The following is a 24045-nucleotide window of genomic DNA, read 5'->3' on the forward strand; positions in this document are numbered from 1 at the left end:
ACACTATACAGGTGGCATAAAACTAGTCATCGACGATTCGTTACAAATATCTTGTTTGCAATGGAGCAATACAGACTCATGCTGTGCTTATTTGCGGCTTCCGACCATATATGCTTCGGAGATGGTGTAGCTGGATTTTGCTAGTATAATAGAGCATCGGTACATAAATAGAAAAATAGAGTAAAAATAGATTAAAAAAAAATAGGTAAAAATAGAGACAGCATTATTGCTTATTAGCTATACTAGTTCTTACTTTATTCCTTACTTATTGAACTACGCAAAACTGCAAAGAATTCCCTCAAAGGATACAGGAATCTGCGGAAGCTATAAAGGAGTACGTAAAAACTTTGAAGATGCATTGGCAATCGCTTCTGAGCGACGTTTAACGTTTCTATAGATCCAATGATCGACGACTTAAAAAGCATTTACCAAACAATCACAAGCGAATCTGACGAAGTTCGTCAGTTAAAAAGTTACAGTTAAAAACTTTTTAAATTAGCTAGGCTAGAAAAATGATCCTTCATAAAATACAGTTAGATATTTCATTCTACTTTTTATACAGTTGTTCTAGCGCTTTTACAGCTGCTGGGCAGTCATATACGTATACGCGTGCTCATATGTATTTTCTTTATCAATGGCTTCTCGAAGTAAATCGATAATGGGGTATGCTTGCCCATCAGTTGTCATTTTTAAAGCACAGAAAGCCCTGTAATCACATGTATTTAGGTCGGGAGAATAAGGACGTCCAAACTAACACTGGATATTCCTGTGCTCAATGAAATAAGTAACTGAGGCACCGCAGTTGGTTTGGCGTTATCGTCATATACTAAAAGATGCTTTCGATTGTCCTGCCAACCGCCTGTAAGTCTCCTGAAGAACTTGGAGTAGAGGGCTGAATTCGCTGTTTCATGTTCAACTAGTATTTCGTAGTACCAGATGCCGCTGATGCCCACTGCAAGTGTTATCATCACCTTATGTCCGAATCTACTTCGCACTGCCACTGAATCCGATTTTTCTGTCTAAAGCGACGCCATTCTGTCACCTGTTTACGCTTCTGCTGGCAATGGAGACACCATGACTCGTCTATGGTGGCCGTATGCGATTGTACTAGGATAATATCACACGCTTTTTCGGCTGGTTGGAAGCCATTTCACGGGGGACCCATTTTTCCAGTTTTTACAAGTTTTTAGAAAGCTTAAGTATTTAACAGCCAAATTTGGCCTCCCACTAACGCGTAGTTCAAGAACTATGTAATTTCAAAGTCCGCCAAATTCGTTTATAATAGCTTAATAAATATAATAGTAGTAATATTTAATTTGTAATTAATAATAATAATAATTAATAAATATTAATTAATTCCTATATATATGAACTGGTCATTAACCATGTTTTCATGTAATTAGCACGACTTTGAAGTCCCAAACGATGCTCCATCAGTTTATCGACTTCACGAAAACCCCGTACCACTACGCAATTTCCTGCAGGGACCCGTGACTGGAAATAAGCTACCAGCTGCCAAACTAATTCCTCTTAACGAAAGAAATCTAGTGGTACTGTTCAACTTGCTCTTTATTCACCTTTAACACATGGCAACACTTCTCGTTCTCAGTCTTCTTACGTGTCGTTTCCTTTTCGATAATTGCTTACGTTTTCATGAACTGATGAGTAATCGTAATTAGTATATGTTGAAACCTAATGTCAACTAGTTGGCCAACAATGATGGTAGAGTTTCCATGACTTAGGATTTCCCAACAGCGGTTATTTCTTTTAAAATATTACCTAAGCAGTTTATTAATTGGGTATTATGCCTCCTAAATAATGTCCTATCAATCACCCGGCTTCAAAACGACTCTCAACCGATAAGAAGTTCGTCTGATTTCAGTTTCAGGAACTCTAATCATCGCAACATTAAAGATCTTCCGGCAACCCCCCTTGATGTAATCTACTTTATTTTTCGGTCACTGACACATCTTTTATTAGTTAATACATTACACATAAAAAAATCTATTTTAATCGTGCGCTATTGTGTTTCTGTTAAATTATAAGGACAACATCGCTCAAGCAAGGTATCTCATCCCGGCTGCCCCTTCCGCCAAATATGAGCTGCTTCAAGACCGTTACGAAGGAAGTCTCGGATACAAACTCAACGAAAACAGTCACCAGCTCGCAGTTGAACCAAGTGGCTCCATCGTGTCCATGTTCAATGACGACAAAGCACAGGAACTCAAATATATTTTGCTGATGCTATCGGTTTGCATGATCCTCTTAACAGTTGTCCTCTACACAGTCCTTTTCTACCTGATGATTGAGGTTCGTCACACAATATTCACTCTACTTGTTATGCGTTATTGTAGTTACACAAAAAAACCTCTGACAATCAACAACAAACGTCTTGGTTACCAGCAATACTTTTGCGTCCCCATTGTTATGCGTGTCTGTCATTGCTGAATACACACAGGAAATAATCACCACATTTACAAAAACTGCAATCACTGAATGTACTGATGTTTATTTCCGTTGTTTGTATAACATAACTGCTTACATGCACCTGATAGAAAGGAATTTAACGCTCTTTTATAGTATTTAGCATAGGACACATTAATTCAAATATCTTCTGTGTCTATTCTGTCGACTCTAACAAGATGCTTCTACCTATTGCACAGCTTTCCATTTGCTGCATGATGAGCTGCTTAATTTGTCCATTTTGAAGTATTTGCCCACCGTCGAATTCGTTGCGATGTTTCACGGCAACGGCTGTAACGACTTACCGGTGACTTCCGACCAGATAATCGCATCTTTCAGCTAAAGTTGCTGCGTGTCCGAAGAATGGTTTAGCGAGGAGCTAAACGTCATGCGCTAAATTTAACGCAAAATAAAGTTATCACATATATTGGCCTCAACATGTTGGTCGTTTTGTTAGCTTGTTGATGCTTGTTCTATGCAGGACTCAAATAACAGATACATATATTACAAATGTTTTCTTTTCATAAGATAAAAGATTTATTTTAGGCCCCAACGGAGTAGTTTAATAATTAGAAACATCGTACCTAAGCATTTGAGGTGATTTTACTAAGGAAGCTTGGCCAATTGCAAAAAGATTTTGTAACGATTGTTGCCGATTGTAACGCAACGTACCTCGATTAAAGCTTTCTTGTTTTAACAATGTTTTATTGGGACGCCTTTAACTGGACAGAAGGGAAGAACCCCGGTGCGCGCACAAATCAACCCATAAAATCTGCGCCAGTTTCACACCGTCTTGTAACAGGGAATTGCTATAAACCGATGCCTTTTCGTCTTCATATAATCATCACAAATCTGATACTTATAGATTTATTTATTATAGATTAGATATATATATTTACACAGGTCATCTAGTACGTGTGGTTGACGGAACTTGAAGGAGTGACCCCTGGTCTCTTTCAGACAGAAGTTTGGCCGTCTAAGCAACCACGCATCTATTGTAATATACGCAGAGTTTTGTTTCCTATTTAAGATGTTGCACATGGCATATATTTCACTGACAATAATTAGAAATCTGCTCTGCTCCATTCCTAGGCCGGCGGCAAATGTGCAGTAGGGATCCAGCTCACCACAGAATCTAGTTTGCAGTCAATTCATTTATGAGCCTGAGTGTAAAGTAACCAATTTAAGTTCTCGTTGTGCACTATCAATAAATGGAGCTTGGAAATTATTTGGTCTCTCGAGCTGACATGTACTTCGTCATGCTGCTTGTAGCATTCACTATCATCTGTTTTGAGTAGATAGTAGCAGTTGGGACGATTACCAATGCGCTAGATGCAAGAAAAGTTATCAGGTGTATCAAACTGATGTTTATCCCTAAATAATTTTCTCGTCCAGTTTGAACCTCTCTATTCGAATAGTTTCACATGATTCCAGTTATGCAAGACGGTTGTCAACAGATTGTGGTATCGCAGAGTTCCGTTTGAGGTCGATCCTCAAACGCCTGAAGCACCTCACAACTATCAGGTAATTTTGGACATCACTACGGAAGCCGTAAGGTGCATGCTCGACCTTATAATGTTCCAATCTCGATATGTGCCGTGTGTGCTTGACTTTGATGTCGCAGAAATTCTATTGTAAATGTTTTGTGAGACAAACGAGGCTGCACTCGAGAACTACACGTGGTACCTGTGCTGATAACCCTTGATGTATAAGATGAATACGAAGTATTTGATGTTTTATCATAGCCTGCTACGTATTTTATGAATCCATCAAAAAGACACTGATTGCCAAATTACCTAATTACATAATTATAAGTTTTAATTTCCGTTTAATTTAATTTTGGATATCGATTATCGAAAGCGAGCTCAAGAGTCACCAAAACCGCTAGAAAAGTATTCAGTCTGAAAAATGAATATCACTATATTTTGGCTCAAATAAAAGGACTTCGTAGGTCTTGGCTACACTTTTCGTTGCACAAATATACTCTTCGTACATTGAATCTAGATTACAAGTAATGCCTATATCGCAAAGCCACGAGACTAGAATCGCAATCTACTTCGGTAACTTTTAAAAAATTAAGATGACGCCGTTAGCTGTACGAACTGCCTGTCAATGTCATAGCTAAATGGGTATGTTATATTTAAAAGTAGCCGCTTAATAGAGAAACATTCTGAACCTAAACATAAATCGATATACTTAGGCAGCATCTATAATACGGCGAATTGAGATCTCGAAACTAATGAAATCTAGAAGCTGCTGTATGAGAAACATACCATGGCGTCAGCTGTCCATAATTGTATATCTATACGCTCAAATACAGTAAATTGGTATTTATACAGCATAATTCATAACCAGTAACACCAGACAGAAGTTGTATCATACCTGTTACGAACATGCTCTTAGCAATAAGTCGCGTTTAGTGTCCGATGGCACAAATGACTACATAGAACCATTTGCTTGTACCAAATATAAGCTACCCAAAAATCCGAATTTGATTTCAGCACTTGAATCGTTAGGTGTGGTTCCAGAGGGCTGTTATCTTCTGGCACGGAACGAAGTGTCTACGCCCAAATTCGAACCTAGACCACCATGTGTTTCTAAATGTAGCAAGCAAATACGTTACCAGTGCACTTAAAATATGTGGGCTATCTGACCGATCTTCGATACGTTAAGCACCTTATAAGCCAGCTTTCTTATAGGACCCGAACTAATTATAAAAGATTTGTCTTCACCTAACAAAATCCAATCGTAGTCACGATTCTACTCTCGTGTATCCTTGTAAACTTGCTTTGTTTTTCCTAGAGTTTTTTTATAGTAAGCCATGGCCAACAAATAAAACAGCTTCATAACGGAATATATCGATTACAGGTTGGATCTGCCTCGTCTTTTAATGATAAGTAGACATAGAAAAATAACTTAGTCATTTTTTTTACCTACTACTATGTATAATACCATTTTTCTGTTGGATATATTTCACGAATCCGTCAACATTTACTTATAAATGTATATACAGTCAAAAATGCTATTTACATATTTAGCAGCTACATTACACTTCCGCTTCTGTTCTAGTAGAGAAGGAAAATTGTCTGCAAAGCATCCTTGGAGCGCGTAGAAGTTTTCCCCCGCCGTTCAAAGAATGTCAAGTGTTCAGTGCGAATGTCCAATGCCTAGCTCAAGGGCGGAACTGAGTAAAGCAGCTTCGACGTCAGCCCCACACAGGACACTGCTTTACAGCTTCCCCCAGCGAACCGTGATTCGGCCAGCTTTGTTCCACACATACACACACTCTTCGATACAGGTTACATGCTCCCTGACTGTTCATTTCGCGAAAAGCCTATATTCCAGACTTATGAAATTAAATAATGGTTAAAATACTACTAGATAAATAGTTCATAATTAAAACAGCCAAAAACACCATCGAACAAGCACAACATTTTAATTAACTATCGAATTGGTTTCCTGCTGAATATAAGGTGTTGTACTACGAAATCTGCTTTGCTTCTCTAGTTTTTGCAGAACGAAAATAGACTTTAACCTCAGCAAAGCTGCCATAAATCTGGCAAAGAATCCCGTCATACACAGACAAGCGGCGGAACATCAGCGGACGGTGATGCGCTAAGTCCTATAGAAATCAGCAACTAGTCACAATGTCACAAAGTTACCACTGTACTTAGGGCACAGAAAGCTAACTTATCCGAAGTAATACAGTATTTAGACGCAAGGTAGCAGATTAGGAGGTGCGGTAGGAAAACCCGATTAGAAACTGTTTGGTATTCTCAGAGTGAACAAGTGCTGCCGTATTTCTTATTCAAAGTACATACTATACTACTTGCTATGTGGGTTTAGTTGACATTGCCATTGTAATAGCCTAAGGAAGATAAGCTGGCATCGGCGTGGCCCGGGTCTTAGCTGGCGGGTAGAGCCCGACCTTGAAAACCGAACAATGGCCAAGCCTTCGATTAAACAGCGAAATCTCGCATGTATCATAAACCTATTGCCAAACCCGCGATCGATTTCTCCCGGATATGAGCCAGCATTTTGCCAGTTTTCCCGAGGGTCTCTACTAGTTCGGAAGAAGTTTTCAAGCTCAAAAGTTTATTCTGCTACTGAAAGTGCTGACCACTCTGTTAGTCGGTCGGTGGTGAGCCCGGCCACGGCCATGGCCTTGAGGTCCTGGGCGGGCTGCCCAGTCGGGCTGGAACGGTCTAGCAGACGATACCTTGCCACTCCAGCAGACTGAAGTGTGCTGTACGGGTGGGTGTCGTGAAAAGTGGTGATTTTCTTCGTTTTTACAGATTCATGCCGCGTCTGAAGTGATGCAACGCAACGATATTTAGGTAAGGATCCACCTGCACCAGTTTTCCAGTCGGGAAACGACACCGCTTAAGACTCACCATCTTAGAAGGCATCAGTCAGCTGGTATATTCTATCGCGTTTGGAGTCCACTTAGACGGCTTGAATCACGCTTGAAGCATGCACATTCTGCATCGCAACGTTCTCGTTATGGCTGATTCCATGCAAAATGTCATGAAAATATTTCAGTTTTTCCATAGAGGCCTACTGTTAAGCGCATTTTCCCCAGCCCCTGTCTGTGTATTGTATACTATAGAGGCATAGGTTGTGATATAGTGTGAGGACCTGCCCTCCCCTTCAAGCCAGCCGCAACGTCGTTCTGCAACAGCGTTTTGCAATCAGCAAGCACAGGTTAGTCCGTCGGGCCGGCGTTTGGCACAAAAACAATTGATTAATCAACAATGACAATGTGCCGCCATGTGGTGCTGAGTATAGTTTTGCTAACTTTATAGGTTGCGTAGGCAAGAGGTCGAATATGGGTACCGAATCAGGGATTCGGTAAATGTATTCAAAATGGGTCAAAGATTGGAATTTGTAAGGCATTGTAGGGTGTGCCAAGAGCAATGCTTCATACGATAGCCATAACACAGTTACCAAATTTGAGGTATGCCGCATGGGAGGCTATCTTTTAGATGAATTAGAAAGGGACATCTATAAAGGCAAATCTAACCAGTCGCTTTGCACTAGAACAAACGGCTGTTTCTCGCTTCGGATTGCGAAGATCACACAAACAGTCATACATAGCAGAATCAAGGCAACACAAGATCATGTTTGTTGTTAGGCGCCGCTTTCTGTCTTACCAGACCTAACCGCAGTTCACTACTGCAAGTTACTAGACTCACGGGGCTGGGCTACTTCGCATCAGATTACAAATTACACTGATCTATCATCAGCCTCTTTATCCAAAACATTAATAATAATTATAGTTTGAAAGCGAAACGATCTAGCACCACGATGCCACGTTTCGACTCGAATTTGTAACAGCGTTGAACAATCGATGGGTTGGAAACGTTCTGTGCACTATATACATTTGGTGTTGACAAAATAGGCCCTATTGTCAACAATGAGTTAGCTAGAATAAGTTTCTTACACAAAATAAACGTGGAACACTTTGGAAATGACATTTCATCATGCAACGAGGAGCAGACCTTCAGTCTCCTCCGACCAAATTAAATCATCAGTGACATTTAACTAACATTCAGTTGAGTCGTCACCATTGTTACTCGAAGTATTGGAAATACCAATGCTCTTGGAAATCATTTATTTTTTCAGTACACTGTTAACTGCACGGATTAGATAACTACATCGGCTAGTCTACATGTGATTCTACCAGTCTCCACGGCACATAATCGCGCAAATCTTACACGTTTACGTTGATTCAACCTAATTCCACCCTCGCCACACCTGTGTGCACAGTCTACGTTTCCATATGACCTGTGTTATTCTCACGGCCGCTTCGGCTGCGCTAGTGCCCTCTGGCGCTCTTGCTAGATTCAGCCGTAGCCTTCGCATGTTCCCCATCAGCACAAGCGGAGAGACAGCAGCAGTGCTATAGCACTCATCGAGCGGCATTGGGCTCACTTTCTAGTGAAATCTTAACCCTCACTCATTTCCTTCGCCGCTACACCGACACCACCAGCCCGTCTCTCGATTCGTCCATGTTGACAGTTTCGATAGAAGTTTGTATTCGCATCAAATCCATTCGTAACCGTGCGTTTAGTACCGATATTGTCGCTGGCAGCATCGGAGGAATTAAAAGAAATGTTCTACCAACTCCTCTTATAACTACTACCTAACAGCCACCTACAGATTAGTGCAATCGTTATCATTTCTTCCAGTTGTCGGCGCCTTGCTTTCGTTTCGTCTTTTCTAACAAGTCCTCGACTCGCGCTAACTCGCGGAGGGCGACTGCTGATCCGCGGAACTCACGGACTCTTCATTCTCCAGACTCAGGCGCGCTAGCCGCTGTTATTATTGTTATTATTATCGACGACGACAACGACATTAACAACAACAACAACTGGAACCCGCGTGAGAGACCTGGCTCGTCCAGACGGGGCAGCGGCCGTCACGGCTATTAGTATATCAATCAGCAAAGCATCAACAACGAATACAACAGCTGAAGGAATTGGAAAGAAGAGCCAGTAAAGGTCTGGCGCGCTGCCGGTGCCACTGCTACTCATGGACAACGTCTGGATAAACGGCCAGACAGACGGATTGACAGATTCACAGACAGACAGATAGAAAGACAGGCAGGCAGGCAGGCAGGCAGACGGGTGGACAGGCGATCATCGTCATTGTTTAATCGTATAGCGCTGGTTAGTTATTATCCAGCCAGCTGCTGCGACCCCAACCGCTACCGCCGGGCACTGTCCGTCTTGTGTATGTACAGCCGGAGATAAGCGACCGGGAGAGATTCTGTTTTGTTGTTGCGGTGCGGTGCGCTGACTGGCTTGCTGGTTGTGGCTGTGGTTGCTGACTAATTCGTTTGGTCGCTGGGTTGCTCGCTAGCTCACTCACCAACACGCTCTGTTACCACCGTCTCGCTGAGGAGTGGTTTGTATTTTTCTCTGCTGCGTACGCCAACGGGAGCTCGGGCGATCCGCCCGGCAGTTACCTCCTCAGTCCATGGGGGTCCATCGTCGCTTGGATCGGTAGACTCTTCCGTACGGCTCGCATTTGTTGTTCACTTCGTTAGCGACGTGTGCAAAAGCGGTCGCTGGAGCGATCCATAGTCAGCAGGAATGATAGCAAACGACAACAACAACAGCAGCGGCAACATTGTCGTTAATGTTGTTGTTGTTGTTGTTGTTGTTGACGGCTTCGAAACGCTGCTGTCCGTCGTCGCTAGCGGATGGCCGTCGTCGCTGTGTTCGCTTTTGACTAATCCCGACCGTTGACTTCACCGACGACCTGCAACTGACTTCTACTACTGTTATTGCTACGAGTACTATGCCTGCAATTAATCGTGAATGCTTGCGTACCTCTATGTGACGCTGCTGGTGTTGACGTTTGTACTGCCAGTCCTGCCTGTTTGGACTGTTGGTATTATTCGCGGTATGCAGTGCGTTCCACTGTGTTGACAGTGTTTCACGGCAGTGGATACACAGACGAGTCAGCAGGATGGATATACCTGTAGTGTTAGATATGAGCAACTGCCGTGTGTAGCAGCACGAATGGGCACAACAACTGGGTCGGTAGCGACGGCAAAACCGAGATTTCATTCGTTCGTAGTTGGTAGACTGTGGTCAGCTGTGGTGTCAGTGCGGCGTATTGTTACCATTGCTGTCGACGTTCATTTGTTAGTTTATCCATCGACAGCTGTGTCCATCTTCGGAGCGGCAGAAGAAGTTGTGCTGCAAGCAATCAGGGCGCTGTCAAGTATCAAAGAACCCTAGTGCTATTTGATACCCGTAATGATCACACCAATGTCTGGCGTTTTCGTTGCCGCCGCTGCTGCTGCTGCTGTTAGTCGCCGGTTAAGTGAATCGGCTGTTGTTTTCATTCAGTGTACCATCAAGCTGCGCCTTGGTCCGCCTCCCACCTCACCACGCGCCCCTCTCTGTTTATGGTAGTGGTGGTGTACGTCGTGCTGCAGGGGATGGCAACGGAGGCAACTACCGCAGCAGCAATAATAATGTCCACAAACAAAAACATAGCTAAATAATTAATAACGACTAATACAGCGACAAACAAAAGCAACTGCTCCTTTTACTTCGACTGTTACCGCCATAATCGTCATCACCATCGCCGTCGTCGTCATTACAAACGCCAGCAGCGATTACGGCTACTTCCGCAACAAATGCTAACCCGTTGTAATAATAACTAGTGTAATTAACTCCAATGATCATCCAACGTTCATCTTTACGACTACGGAAATATACTGTGAATATCGTCGAGTGTGTGGTGGATTATATCACCGCCGACACCGACTTCGATAGCAGCGACGGCGGCGCCCCGTTGTCGCGCGAGTGACTCCTGCCTTCCGCGGCAGCCCACAATCTCTGTCTCCTTAAACGTAGAAGTGGCACGCGTGAAAGCGTGCGGGTCCACGAAGCAACCAGCATCGTCTCTGTGGCTACCACAAGCTTCTGGGGGCCGGCGACGGCGACGACGGCGACGACGACGGCGACGACGAACAAAGCGGCCAAAGATTGCGCTGTTTCGCTGCAAATGTGCCTGCCTCCAATGCTAACTGCTCACCGGTGACTGACGGCTTCTAGTAGAAAGCGACCGGCTATAACAGACCTCTAACGGCAGCAGCAGCTCTTGCAGCCTTATTCCTTTGTACATCTGATCGGTGTCGTGGTCCAGACCAGCCCGCAGCAGTCGTCTTTAGCATTGTCAGCACCAGCGCGAACGACAATGACGACAAAAAGAGCCGCTAGAATAGTTGTAGCGAAAAGAAGTCGGCAGCCGCGACTATTGTGGCCAGTAAGCCGCTGCAGTTACAGGACGATAGTCAAGCTCGAGGCTCATACAGTTGACACTGTCTCAAGACACGCCGCAGAACACCTAGCTTGAAGGATTCTTCGAAGAGTAAATAGATATTTGCATCGCTACGACGAACGAGCTAGCTGGACGACGACAGATCAGTTGGACGGTTAGGCAGTCAGTCATCGCAAGGAATGCCGGCCAAAGCTGTATGGAGCTGCCGCTTAAAAAACGCTATAGAGAAAAACCCTGAATGGCCGAGGCGTATATGATAACAAGGAAGAAGGTAACGACAGTAGAGATGGTAATAGTTGCAGTTTAAGGCCATCCAAAGCCGGACACCAAACAGCAAGACACCAGTCACCTAACGATTGGTTGACCTACACGTCGGTTTATTGATGCTCGTTGACGGTCATTTGGTAGATTGGTCTGAAAAAACTTCACGGTGTTCTATGATGCCTCCTTGCTGCTCTGCCAGCCTGAAAATTCGGGACAAACAATTGCATCGTTAGCGGGAAGGAACCCAATTAATGTACTAAGTGCGGGACACATCTTACCTGGCAAAATTGGGAAAGTTCACGTCGTTATTTAAACACAAAAAGCTATGTATACACATACAGCCGTGTAGCATGTACGTGTAGTGCCTGCGGATTAGACAGTTTGGCAGCTTACAGTTGTCCAACGATAAAGAAAAAAAAAAATGTAGATAATAGTGGTTCAAGAAGCGACAGAGGACTGCCTCTTATTGATTCATGGTGGTGTTTTGTTCCCGGTTGAGTCTCAGTTGCTATCGACAGTCGCCGGCGGGACTTCTGGGTGCTAGTTTGCGCGCGAAACAAGGGCTCATTCGAAGATAACAGCGGCACCTTCACTAATATTAGACGTTACAGGAGCAGCGGTAGCTCGCCGTATGAGTTTTCATCGATGTGTGTGTCGAGTGGATACACAATTGCATTTTCTATTACACACCGGAAAAAAGTGTCATACCGTCGTGTATCGGTATCCGTCCAGAAGAACTGTTTACCACTACCAGAGTAGGCTACCTGCCGTTACAATCATGTCAGAAGAAGGTAAGACGCTATGCGGAGCGTATGATTCAATAACACCAGACAAAGTCTAATGGAAGAGTACAAGCAATAGCAGTTGGCATGGCAGCGTCACGTTACGGACTGCCGGTCATTGAATTAATGTGTTGTGTCTATGAACAGTTTCATTAGGATTTGTTGATGAAATGAAATATTTTGTAAGGTTTGTAATACAGATATGTTAGAAATACAAGGAATAAGGGGAATTTTTTTAGAATATATACATTCTATGTCAAAACGGGAGAGACGAAGCATCCAAAGTTTTAGGTTCCGAAACTACCACGAACGAGCATTCATGCTGCTCTACGTTCTTGTTGTTTTCAATCTGCAAGTGGTGATATTAATTAAAGAATGTTGGTTTCAGTGGGAGGGTATATTGCTTACTACAGATAACCTGCTTTCATAATTCCGTATCACACAGGTATGTTTCGTTGACAAATAATAATGGGTGATTTTCACCTGGTGATAATTACTCAGGCAGTTCGTTAATATAATATGCCACAACATTTGCTATATTGAGCGGAACGGCACAAGTCACTTGTTATTATTTCACTGTTATTCACCCATTTATATGCGTGTCTAAGCTTATAGGGCAAACTCTCATATACTTATATCTGTGTCATTTGACTCTCCTAGTATTTGACTTATTAAAAGCTATCGAGACTCGACTAAAACAGCTTGTTTTTTCCATTTCCTATATTCCTTTTCTATATTGTATTTCTATCTAAATTTTTGTACAAAAGGATATGAACATCTGTCGAAAGTCCGTGTCGTACGTACAGCGAACCACAAACTTCAAAAAATGACATTTACTATTAAAACTTGCTAGTAAATACATCGACAGCAGATACAGCAGAACCGGCAAGTTTTCGTTATGAGGACGTCATTGGAACCAGTTCCATCACTTAAGAGATTCGAGCAGCGTAGTTCAATTCGTATTCAAAACAGTCTAGCTAGCGTGTCATAGGGGAAAGATCGAGACTGCGTGAATTTGCACTTGTTCCGGGCGTGTCCACTGGCCTCAAGGTTGTGTTCCTACTGGATATGCGCCGACTTACTTTGCACGCTTTCTGTTTACCCCGCGTATCGGCCTACGACTAAAAAAATGCAACGCGAGTTCAATGACTACAGCCCGCAAGAATAACGAGCTTAAAGTGGGCGTATCCGGTTTGAACGTCTCTTAAATGGATGACTAACGAATGTGGCAAACTCCCGAATTCGGCCAGAGACTATATATGTGTGCTTTAAAAACTCGTCCTCTACGTCAAGCCAGTTATGATATTTACGAAGATATATGCACACTATGCATCCTATACGTGGAATAGGTTAAAGTCCAAGCAATGAAAGTACACTATCTGGAAAAGCTACTTCGCACCTCTAACTTAAAGTTTAATAATTGTTCATACTATTAGTGTTGCACCTGTAATCTGTTATTACATAGTACAATGTATTGGCTAAAGGCTTCGAAAAAAAAACATTCAAAAATATAAACTAAGCGACAATGAATAGTACCCCTACATGGCTTATTTTTGCGTGCTACTAATATACTCTTAAAACTTAGCTAAATATTTAATTGCTTGGACGACTTCATCTTCCGTGCGTCTGTATATGCTGATATTGGCGCCAACGTCTTTGATTGACTCTCACAAACTCTTACCAGCTAATACATCGCCTCAGCTTAAAATGCTGTTTTTTCACATACCAGCAAGCACGTGTCGTCAACCTGGGCGTTTCTTTCAGTTTTTTTTATTCTGGATGAAGAGTGCAATATCGTGTTTGGGTTTATGCGCTTGTAGCAAATTAATATACGTGTATGTACATTGGTGTGGTAAGAACTTTCAAAATAGTCCCTATAAGTAGATAGAGGTCTAGAAAAAGTAGGTACTAGGTAGGAACTGTTGTGATTAAGTTAGAATTGTTATGTTTATAAGCTTTATGTAGTGTACATTTTGTATATATATATTTCTTGTGGCAATTAAGTCGTCAATTAATGAAGAGACTTTTGGTGCTACTAAACAAAACCATTATTGACACTGTCAATAATTAGACACTTGGAGTATAATAATGAAATTAAATGGCATTCGATGTTTTTTTTCAGCAGAATCGACCTAACTAGATTCTTGACGTATGGTTGTACTTATAATCGTAATATAATATATGCACCTATTGTTGCAAATCATACCTCTATGTAGAGTGACGCCTGCACGCTTGTATGGATGGCAGCATCCATAAAGTTAGTAATTGCAGTGAAGTCCATTTCACAGCTGGCAAAATACACGTCATCTTGGTACTTATTAGGCTTTTCGACTCGTGAATTCAAGCTGAAGAGACACCAGCAAGGTATAGCACATTTGTTACAAATCTTTTCGTCGCGAAACTAGCTGACGAATGGACACAACTGATTCTGCTTATCGGTAAAAATTGTAATAATCGTAGTTTTTCGAAGCTGAAACGTCTCAGGCCTCAATCAACACTAATTGTTCGGGAGAGTTTCTTTATTTTGCAATGCACCCGGTAAATGTCAAGGTTAACTGTTTAATATTATCTGGATAAATGGCATCGTATTGAGGATCCACTGCCTCACTTCGCGTCGAATCTAAAATTGATACATTTTTACGCTGCAGAGGCTTGTTTTAAAGTGAATGGGGCCGGTAATGGCGATATCAGTAATGCTCAACCTCGCCGGATTCATCGCTTTCAGTGCATTTACTTAGCCGCGCTTACCTTAAAACAATGCTGTTGTTACAAACTGTGAATCCATAATTAACTCTCTGGTAAACTTAGTATATACTATACTATAACTTAGTGTACGTATAAGCTCCTGAAGACTACCCTAAATGAGTTTGATTTTTTATCATTTGAGGCAATACTTTTTTTTCTCTAAACCCGCAAATACAAAGTACAGGGTAAATATTATACCGGTGGTGCACTACTCTCTTTCCGAAAGGGCGTTACGCGCTCGTTTATTTATTATTGAAACTATGCTATCGGGTTACAGTCATCAGGCCACAGTGCAATTCTAATATAACGATGTTTCTGTGTTCGGATGTCCCTATCTTTTTCGACATCAAACTCATAAATTTAATAGAACTCAAGTACGTTATCGAAACCATACACTCTCGGCCTGCGTGTATTCCTTAATATATATGTGCCTTGTGTATGTGTGTGTGTGTGTGTTGTTAATATTCAGTGCATGGCAATCAGCCCATTATGCAATGGGCTTGTTGGAAAATGATCATTACACTCGCTCCCTGGAGCAACAGCCCTCGCAAAGAGGTAACCGCATCAATCTATCAAAGTAATAGTAGGGGTTTGCTATTATTCTGGTCGGGAAAAACAGCACTTCATTAGCATACATCCGGAACGGACGCTGCCGGGTAGAAAATAGGTCCATCGATCAACAAGGAAGGAAGTTTGGTTTGCAATAGCCAAAACAATTTGTACAAAGTTTTTGTCTCATAACGCCTGTAGTATTCTTATGTCAGCTCCAAAGATTGACATTTTTCCCGAACCCAATTCGTCGGCGACATATGTAATCGTGTCAAAAACGTAGTTAAAGATATACAGTACTTCCTAATGTTCTCAACCAATTTCCAGTCGCCAATCACCAGCTATAGTCTATATAAACTAAGCTCGAAGTCCCTTCACGGCTAATTGTCAACGGGGGCCTCTGTGCCTCTCGGATAAACATTCTGTGTCATGGACCCACATACCACCTGCACACCTAATCTGACAGCGAATCGGCATTGTGAAAGTGTTGTTACGGTTACATTCAACGATAAACAATAGTCGCAGCAGAACTAAACATCATATGATCTGACTGAACATGCATGTCACTGGCATCACTATTCAGCACAGTGCGCTTTACGTCAGTACTTATTGTTGTTATTATTCGATTACTAGTTGTTATATTGTCATGAAATTATAAGTAATATAGGTTTGGTGTTGGTAGGTGGGGTCAGCAATTAGTAATTTGTAATTAATTATATCTTCTTGTCATCTAGCCACAGGGCACTTCTGGCAAATTTAGCGAAATGTTTGGCGCTTTTTTGGAGCTTTTTTTGAAATAGGCAGCTTGACCCCTTTAACGCTTTCGGATGCACTGCCTCATTTTGTTGCCTGTCTATCTTGTGCTTCTTTAAAACTGACAATTGAGGTAATAGGGGTGAAAACCCTGTTGATTTACCTTGCATGGAAACATGTGCTACATTGAACAGTAGCATCGTTAGGGTATAGAACATTGGACCTTTTTGAGACCATTCATCTAAAAGGCCAAAGTGAAGATTACAAAGGTAAGAAAGTCAAAAGGCTCGTTGTTTGCGTGTGGGCACCACGCATCTACCACTAGTCGTGTTAACTCCAACTCCTAAGGACAGAAAAACTTTTAATACGACCCGTGAACTTTCTCTGACTCAGAATGTATGGAGCTCACTATTCTTCCGAGATCGAAACTAGCCCGGGTGATCAGGCGAATTTCGCACGCCAGTCGTGTTCGCTAGTTACAGTTTGATTTCTAAGAGCAAGTATTCTATTATTCAGAGTTTTTTCAAATGCTATCTAGTAGTTAGATCTGAGAATTCATAATTATGAAAAGACTTTTTGTGGTTTAATTAGAATTCGGCAAGTCGGACAAATCCAGTAATCTAGAGTACAGACGTCATGATATACGATCGCCATGTCGTTACGATGCGGCTCGAACTGAGTGTGATGCATCGGAACGGCCCTGTGGATTCCTGTAACTGTCCAACTGAATCACGTACGTATTTGTAAACGTCAGGTACCACACAAAGGACTCCGATTGAGACACACAGCCAGCTTGGTCACACATCGACACTTACATTAATAAATAATTCTACGCCCTAGAAGCTCGTTTGTGGAAGTTTTTATAGTTAGCGATGCCATTGTGCCATCAATCAGCACCGGTTACATCTGTCGCTGGGTTTCAATAAGCTTTTTCCAGTTGATTTCCAAAAATCATTGAGGTTCCTTAAGTTATTAAAGTTTCACCTTAAAGTTAGCGATGACATTAACAGCATTCAAACTTGTGCCACAGTTACTATTTAAAGCTGTGCTGTGGCTTGCGTTATGATTAGAACAAATGTAAGTTTGAACAGTGGACAGCGAGCTGATTTTGGTTAATTAGATTAATCTCCATTCGAACATTCCTAATTTTTGGAATCCTGATCGAATTTGCTAACCCTGCCGTTATCTTCCTGCGTTTGTCTCGTTTATCCCTCTCATTTTGACGATAGCGGGAGTGAGTTTCAGTATCGATGCGTAGATGCCGCAGCTGTAAATATGAATTCGTGAGGAGGAGAAGTCCTAAGGTCTTAGGCGGGTCCGGGCCCGAGTAGCGGCGTTGACGAGCGTTAAACAGGCAGACAGAAAAAGCGGTCTCCACGGAAAGCCCAAGTCTGAGGTAGCGAAAAGAAGCGTTTGTGAAGCCTAAGGTCTTCAGACGAAGCATTCGTAAAGCCCGAGGTTTGCCCTGTGCGTTTCAAGATAATTAGAACGCTGCTGGTAAAGCAAGGCTTCAGCAAGTGGTAGCCTCCTTACGGGCAGCATCATACAAAAACGACCTCGACTCTGTGGATGGTAGGACGTTTTATTTTTAAAGGTTCCTGAAGTTGTGACGTGGCGTTAGCTTGATGTGAAGGCGTTCGACGCAGATTGCAGAACGAATTCTCGCTCTTTGTTAGCACAGGCACTCCTGACTCTCTAATTACGGCTGTAAACCATAAAGCCTTAGTGTGAAAATGGAGCACGACCAGCAGCAGCAGCACGGTGGAGGGACATCAGCATCTTCATCATCCTCCAAAGACAAAGATAGGGACAGAGACAAAGAAAAGGAGAAGAAACCCTCAACGGGAACCCCGCCCGGGGGCAAACAGGTATGTAGAGAAAAAGATGCCCCTAGGCTCTTAGTATGCGTAGTGTGTGCGGATGTTTGTTAAGTGAAATCCGCGAACTATTTGCTCACCCAAAATTATGACTGTGGGCTCTTTTTTTATAAAATATGCCTCGTGCGTTCGAAATTTCCATAGAATTAAACTTAGATAATGAAAGCTTCTCAATATTCTTGTAGTGTATCTTACTATCTATCTATCCAATTTGCCAGGTAATGGTGACCACTCCAGGAGCATCGAAACCAAAACCTGCGTCTCGTAAAAAGCCCTCCATTCAGGCGGATCTTGACGTCGCTAAAGAACTGAGCAGATGTCGCGATGAGGGGGTAACGCGTCTCGACCTCAGTAGATCGAATGTGAGTCTACTGTACTATTAACAGCCACAAAAAAATTAGCCATTCCAATCGTCAGTTTTCTCAACAGAGACATTGAAATCGGATAGTTTTAAATAAGTTTATAGTAAGTGTCGAAGGTACAATATGTACTTATCACCAAGTCGACTACCAGTCACAGTTTTGCTACACCTATTCACAAAATATTCAGTTGAAAAGAGAAACCTGAAAAACCATGTGCAACCATGTCGAACATATTGTTGTACAAATAAAGTGGCACCCATTGTAGAAAGCGCTAGTTATATAAATAATTGCTAGCAGCTATTTATTCATCAAAAGTCCACTGATAATTTTAAGTCACGCCATATATTCATATGGCGCTGTATTTCCTTTTTCAGATAACCACGCTACCGGCTAACGTTAGGGAGTTAACACACCTCGCCGAACTGTATTTATATGGCAATAAACTATCAACACTACCCAACGAAATAGGCGGTAAGCAGATTCATAATTCAGGCTATTGACGCCGATTAATAATATCTTTGTAAAAGTCGTCCATCTTGCCATTCCGGCATAGTTAATGCATGATAACAATTCAACTTGAACCAGTTAAAGAAATCATTAGATAATACACCTTCTTAATGATTCATATTATTGGTAGAAGCTATTTATCCTGTTCTGAACTATACAACTGAACTGTTCAACAACAGACTTTTTTTGTGTAATTTGACAGGTCTTATAAATCTGTCAACGTTGGCGTTAAGTGAAAACTCACTAACGTCGCTTCCGGAGTCGTTTGCGAGCCTGAAACAACTGAAGGTGCTCGATTTACGACACAACAAATTTACGGAAATTCCATCGGTTATCTACTCACTGCGGTCCCTGACAACACTATTTTTGCGTTTCAATCGTATTCGAGAGGTAAGTAATGGGCTAATTTAGCAGATCACAACTTTGTCGACGGTCTCTAATGCATATCTATGAGATTACTGCTGAATACATCGAACAATAATCTAAGACTCTTAAAAACCAAAGCCCGTTTGTTGACTGCAAGTGTTTCATATGTTTGAAATATAGAAGTATAGAGAAAAACAGGATGTTCAGATCAACTCGTTTTTGCTTATTTGCTCCCATTTTTAGATTTAAACGTTCTGATATTTATTTATTTTCAGTAGATGACACTAGATATTTAATAAGATGGGGAAAGCGTAGTGGCACAATGGTAATGTGCTTGTCTACGAAGTTTAGATACGTGGTGGAGACCGAGCGTGGACACCCTTCTGTTTGTGCAGGGAGGCACTCATCAAAAACAATTTAAGTCACTAACTTTGGATAAAACACTTGAAACATTAGCAAAGTGGGGATAAGTGATTGAAATTATTTATATTTCTCAGGATGTATACACTTAAATCTAAAATACTTATTTTATCAAAATTTAAGCCAAACTCGTCTAAATAGGTTACCGACGTTATGTTTCGAGCGGGATATTTAGAACAGTTTACAAGAAAATTGTTATATTTGAAAGTACTATTCTTAAATGGAATTCTACCCTAAATCCATGCATGCTACTGAGCTAGTTACGGCGCACAACTTTTCTAGGTATCCGAGAGTATCTCCGCACTAACAAATTTGACCATGCTATCGCTGCGCGAGAACAAGATTCGATCACTGCCATCTGGAATTGGCCAGCTTCAGCAGCTGGTGACTTTCGATGCGTCAAATAACCACCTTAGCCAACTGCCCGAAGCGTTAGGTAACTGTGTCAACCTGTCGGCTCTTGATGTGCAACATAACGAACTCGTCGATATTCCTGAGAGCATTGGCAACCTCAAGAACCTCACTCGACTTGGTCTCAGGTATAAATACCTATACCAAGAATATAAATATAACAGAAAGATTGATGTTCAATGTTTTCAAGTCAAGAACATGGTTCTGTCAACTCGTGCATTGCAGAGGCTTCTATGAAGATTATAGTCATATATACTTTTATAATGCTGCAAACAAGAGCGTGCATTTCGATGACAAGGCACTGTTAAAACTATTGCATGAATTAAGATGTTTATTACTGTACACTAACATAAGATTGAACGAAACTAACACAGAACAAAACAACTACGAGCGGCAGCCTAGTTCGAACGTTATTTGCATCTTCTTTAGTTCTCACATCTATCATCGCTCTGTGCATAGTTAAAAGGGTTACGTATCTAACTTCGTAGCCCCTCCGGTTTTCACAGGTATAACCAGTTAACATCAATTCCCGAGCGGCTAGCAGAGTGCACACTAATGCAGGAATTCAATGTCGAGTCGAACAACATCTCGGTCCTGCCGGAAGGCCTTCTTTCATCGTTTACCCAGTTCACTTCATTGACGCTATCACGAAATCAGTTCACGAGCTACCCGACGGGCGGGCCTGGCCAATTTACCTCGGTCGTCTCGATCAATCTCGAGCACAACCATATCACCAAGATACCGTTTAGCATATTTTCACGGGCAAAAAATCTCAGCAAGCTGAACATGAAGGACAATCTTCTGTCCTCATTGCCTCTTGACATCGGCACCTGGACCAACATGGTCGAGCTCAACCTCGGTACCAATCAGCTGGCGAAGATTCCCGACGATATCCAGTACCTGCACTCGCTAGAAGTGTTAGTCCTTTCCAACAATTTGCTGCGTCGCCTACCCGGCTCAATTGGCGGCCTAACGAAACTGCGTGTGCTCGATCTCGAGGAGAATAAACTCGAACAATTACCGAACGAAATTGGGTTTCTCCACGACCTTCAAAAGCTGATGGTGCAAAGTAACCAACTACAGAATTTACCGCGCGCCGTTGGCCATCTCACCTCGCTCAGCTATTTGAACGTCGGTGAAAACAATCTTCAGCATTTGCCCGAAGAGATAGGTACTCTCGAGTCGCTTGAATCACTCTATCTCAACGATAACCCGCTGCACGCACTGCCGTTCGAACTAGCACTATGCAGCAATCTACAGATTATGTCGATCGAGAACTGTCCTCTAAGCCAGATTCCCGCTGAGATTGTTAATGGGGGACCTTCCCTTGTTATTCAGTATCTTAAAATGAAAGGACCATACCGAACTATGTAAGGTGACAAAAACGCATGATCATAATGGCAGAAAACAAAAAGTTTACCGAGAGCTTAGTAGAAAGACATAAGATAATTTTACGTAGAACAGCAAATAATTGCATCACAAACAATAATGTTATCGCTACCATCAACAACAACAGCAGATCTCTCGAACAGCTTAAAAAAATCGTTGTGGGAAGCCGCCAAAAATGGAAAGGCTTGCAAAAAGGAGTTAGATCAACCTAAAAGCAGGCGTAATGAAGCCGTAACATAACGTACTAACACGATAAAACGCGCAGAGTAATGGCAAATGTCTGGCATGAAATTTCATCACTACTCCATTTCGGTAGAGTCACATTTATACAGTGATATTTGGAGGGAAGAAAACGCCTGATGTTATGATTTCAGGCGTGTGATTGTTTAGGGCGGGGCGCCTCGCTCAAAGACGTCAAGTAGGTGACACCTGCAATGGTCAACCTGATGTTTTTATTACAGAAGCGAAACCTCTCAATATGACAACCTATGCTGAAGGCTAACGGGCTGTTGGAGTAGAGGGCAACCAAACTTGAAGATGGCTCCCATAAATAAGGGGCGCAACTACAGATACTTACTTTTCAAAGGCCATCCATATAAAAGGGCTAGCATTCAAGTCTTTGTTGAGTGTTGATTGTTAATCTGCAATTTTTCACATACATCTGAACAAGCTTCTAATGAACATGACGCAGATAACGATAATATATGATGATAAGATATGTAATAGGTAAGCTACGGACTTAAATACTGTTCTTTCTCCATACCTCTTTGTGTGTTGATGCTGAATGTCGAGGTGCTCTCCCATATATCTGTCAAAGGCAGTATGTCAGAAGAATATTAGATAGAGTAAACGAATATGGTCAAAACCTGGTAAAGAGAAAATTGTCAAAGTTTTCACACTTACATGGTATATTTTTATCAAGACGAACGGTAGTAAGTTTAAGTTTTTAAGGCAATCATTAGTATTGGATAAACCGATTATTATTTGTCCATGAAATGGTTACCGAAGGAACAGCTAAACGAAAAGGCTTCTGTAAATAATCTAACACATGTTTAGCGATGACGGATACAAAATGCACGAAATATTCGAAGACAAAGAACAAGTTCCAAAAAGATTATCGATCCATTTCTAATTACCATTGATCATTCATAGAAAGAGTGTATAGTATTGAGAATGATTGCTACAGAATATAATAACGCCGTTATTGAATATGTAGTCTGAACTGCAGAAACATATATGAACAGTACTTGTACAAGAAAAAAGACATTTTTAAGAGCTACAAAGAAACAAGTATGGCTCGATTGTTCTCTACCGTATGCTTGATGACCCGCTCAGCCGGGTGAAGTTGGGACGGATTTTTCCGGGTGACTTGTCATCGTTGACGCCAGCTGCTCATTGTTGCGTCGACGGTAAAAGAGCTACTGGGGGGTGAACGGGAGATGAATCATGGAGTTACTGTTCAGTGATAGTAGCATGGGCTTTATTGGAACAGATACGTTTGCCCTATTTCTTTGTGTGCTGTAATAGAAATAAGATCAAATAGCAAATATGTGCAATGCGGCCAATACTTGATGTTGTGCAAGAGAGACAGCAAGAATAGTAATTAATAAGACATTCAAATTGACACCTTACACTTTTACGCGCGAACAAGCAAACTGGGTAGAAGCTGAATCTTGAACCGATTTAGAGGTACATGGGCTTGTCGGTACTCTGTGTAGTTTGAATTTGGCTGCCTATTATATGTTCATATGAGACACGGCAGATGTCAGCGGATTTGTATCTGCATGCGTTCAGTGGGACTCGTCAGGCAAAACTCCGCACAGGTCACTTCGCGTTGTTAGGTCGTATAAGTGTGCGGAGTGAATGCAGGAACAAGCTAGCGTACGAATATGTCTGATAATAATGCCTTCATATGAAAGGATGATAAAATGAGAGGATGATCGTTAAACAAAAACGAACGAGTCCGTGAAGAGAGCAGGTTGAATGTAAAAGCGCAAGGACATTGGTCATCGTGGCGCCGCTGTAGTCTAAACAATTTGCACTGAAAAAAGTACTAGAGACTTGGAAAACACTAGAGATCTTGAATAAGAAATAAAATGATCGGCCGGACGCATGGCTAAAGGATAAGAATTTAAAGAAAATTGAATCACAGGCTGTTACAGCGGTGGGAAAGTTCGAGCCAACAGCAGCGGCATGGGAACGGGTGTCCATGTCGCACAAAGCATCGTAAAACATGTATTACTAATATTAGCTGAATATGATGATAATGACAACTGTTAATACTGTTACTGTAATAATAATAATAATTCTTAGCTGTTGCTCGGTGGGGCATCTACAGGCGTCTGTGTGTGCGTG

General features: G+C 41.9%; 2 protein-coding genes and 2 long non-coding RNA genes across 19 annotated transcripts in view; 2 read left to right on the top strand and 2 right to left on the bottom strand.

The window, feature by feature from the left end:
* The window catches only part of LOC111262962 (uncharacterized), a 19184-nt gene extending 16284 nt beyond the window's left edge, over positions 1 to 2900 (top strand). For 9 of the 13 annotated variants that reach the window (XM_022837621.2, XM_022837619.2, XM_022837615.2 and 6 more), the window contains 2 exons: positions 1404 to 1550; positions 2047 to 2900. In XM_022837621.2, the coding sequence (XP_022693356.1) occupies positions 1404 to 1550; positions 2047 to 2448 (549 nt within the window). In that variant the 3' untranslated portion in view covers positions 2449 to 2900. The remainder of the gene's footprint in view (positions 1 to 1403; positions 1551 to 2046) is intronic. The other 4 variants (XM_086969379.1, XM_022837616.2, XM_022837614.2 and 1 more) reach the window with 3 other exon arrangements.
* Positions 2901 to 5417: 2517 nt separating this feature from the next.
* LOC147753136 (uncharacterized) lies at positions 5418 to 7899 on the bottom strand. Its single transcript, XR_015312096.1, has 3 exons — positions 6858 to 7899; positions 6584 to 6771; positions 5418 to 5797 (listed from the first exon to the last, which is right to left on the bottom strand). It is a non-coding gene; the product is annotated as an uncharacterized LOC147753136 (long non-coding RNA).
* On the bottom strand, positions 5418 to 23092 carry LOC111262967 (uncharacterized). Of its 3 annotated transcripts, none has more exons than XR_015312095.1 (5): positions 23003 to 23092; positions 22454 to 22498; positions 14518 to 14656; positions 9801 to 11729; positions 5418 to 5809 (listed from the first exon to the last, which is right to left on the bottom strand). It is a non-coding gene; the product is annotated as an uncharacterized LOC111262967 (long non-coding RNA). The 3 variants fall into 3 exon arrangements; XR_015312093.1 differs by lacking the exon at positions 23003 to 23092 and having other exon boundaries at positions 9801 to 10172; positions 11635 to 11729; positions 22454 to 22494; XR_015312094.1 differs by lacking the exon at positions 23003 to 23092 and having other exon boundaries at positions 11635 to 11729; positions 22454 to 22494.
* Positions 11726 to 23820, top strand: Sur-8 (leucine-rich repeat protein shoc-2). 2 transcript variants are annotated; one of them, XM_022837611.2, is made up of 7 exons: positions 11726 to 12320; positions 17588 to 18226; positions 18454 to 18597; positions 18972 to 19068; positions 19307 to 19494; positions 20173 to 20429; positions 20808 to 23820. In XM_022837611.2, exons 2-7 carry the CDS (start codon positions 18092 to 18094, stop codon positions 21673 to 21675), a joined length of 1689 nt encoding a protein of 562 aa, XP_022693346.1. In that variant the 5' UTR covers positions 11726 to 12320; positions 17588 to 18091; the 3' UTR covers positions 21676 to 23820. The 2 variants fall into 2 exon arrangements, with proteins under 2 accessions (XP_022693346.1, XP_022693347.1); XM_022837612.2 differs by lacking the exon at positions 11726 to 12320 and adding an exon at positions 16715 to 17091.
* The last annotated feature ends 225 nt before the right edge of the window (positions 23821 to 24045 follow it).

This window comes from Varroa jacobsoni, unplaced genomic scaffold, assembly GCF_002532875.2.
Source record: "Varroa jacobsoni isolate VJ856 unplaced genomic scaffold, vjacob_1.0 scaffold_716, whole genome shotgun sequence".
Taxonomy (NCBI): Eukaryota; Metazoa; Arthropoda; class Arachnida; order Mesostigmata; family Varroidae; genus Varroa; species Varroa jacobsoni.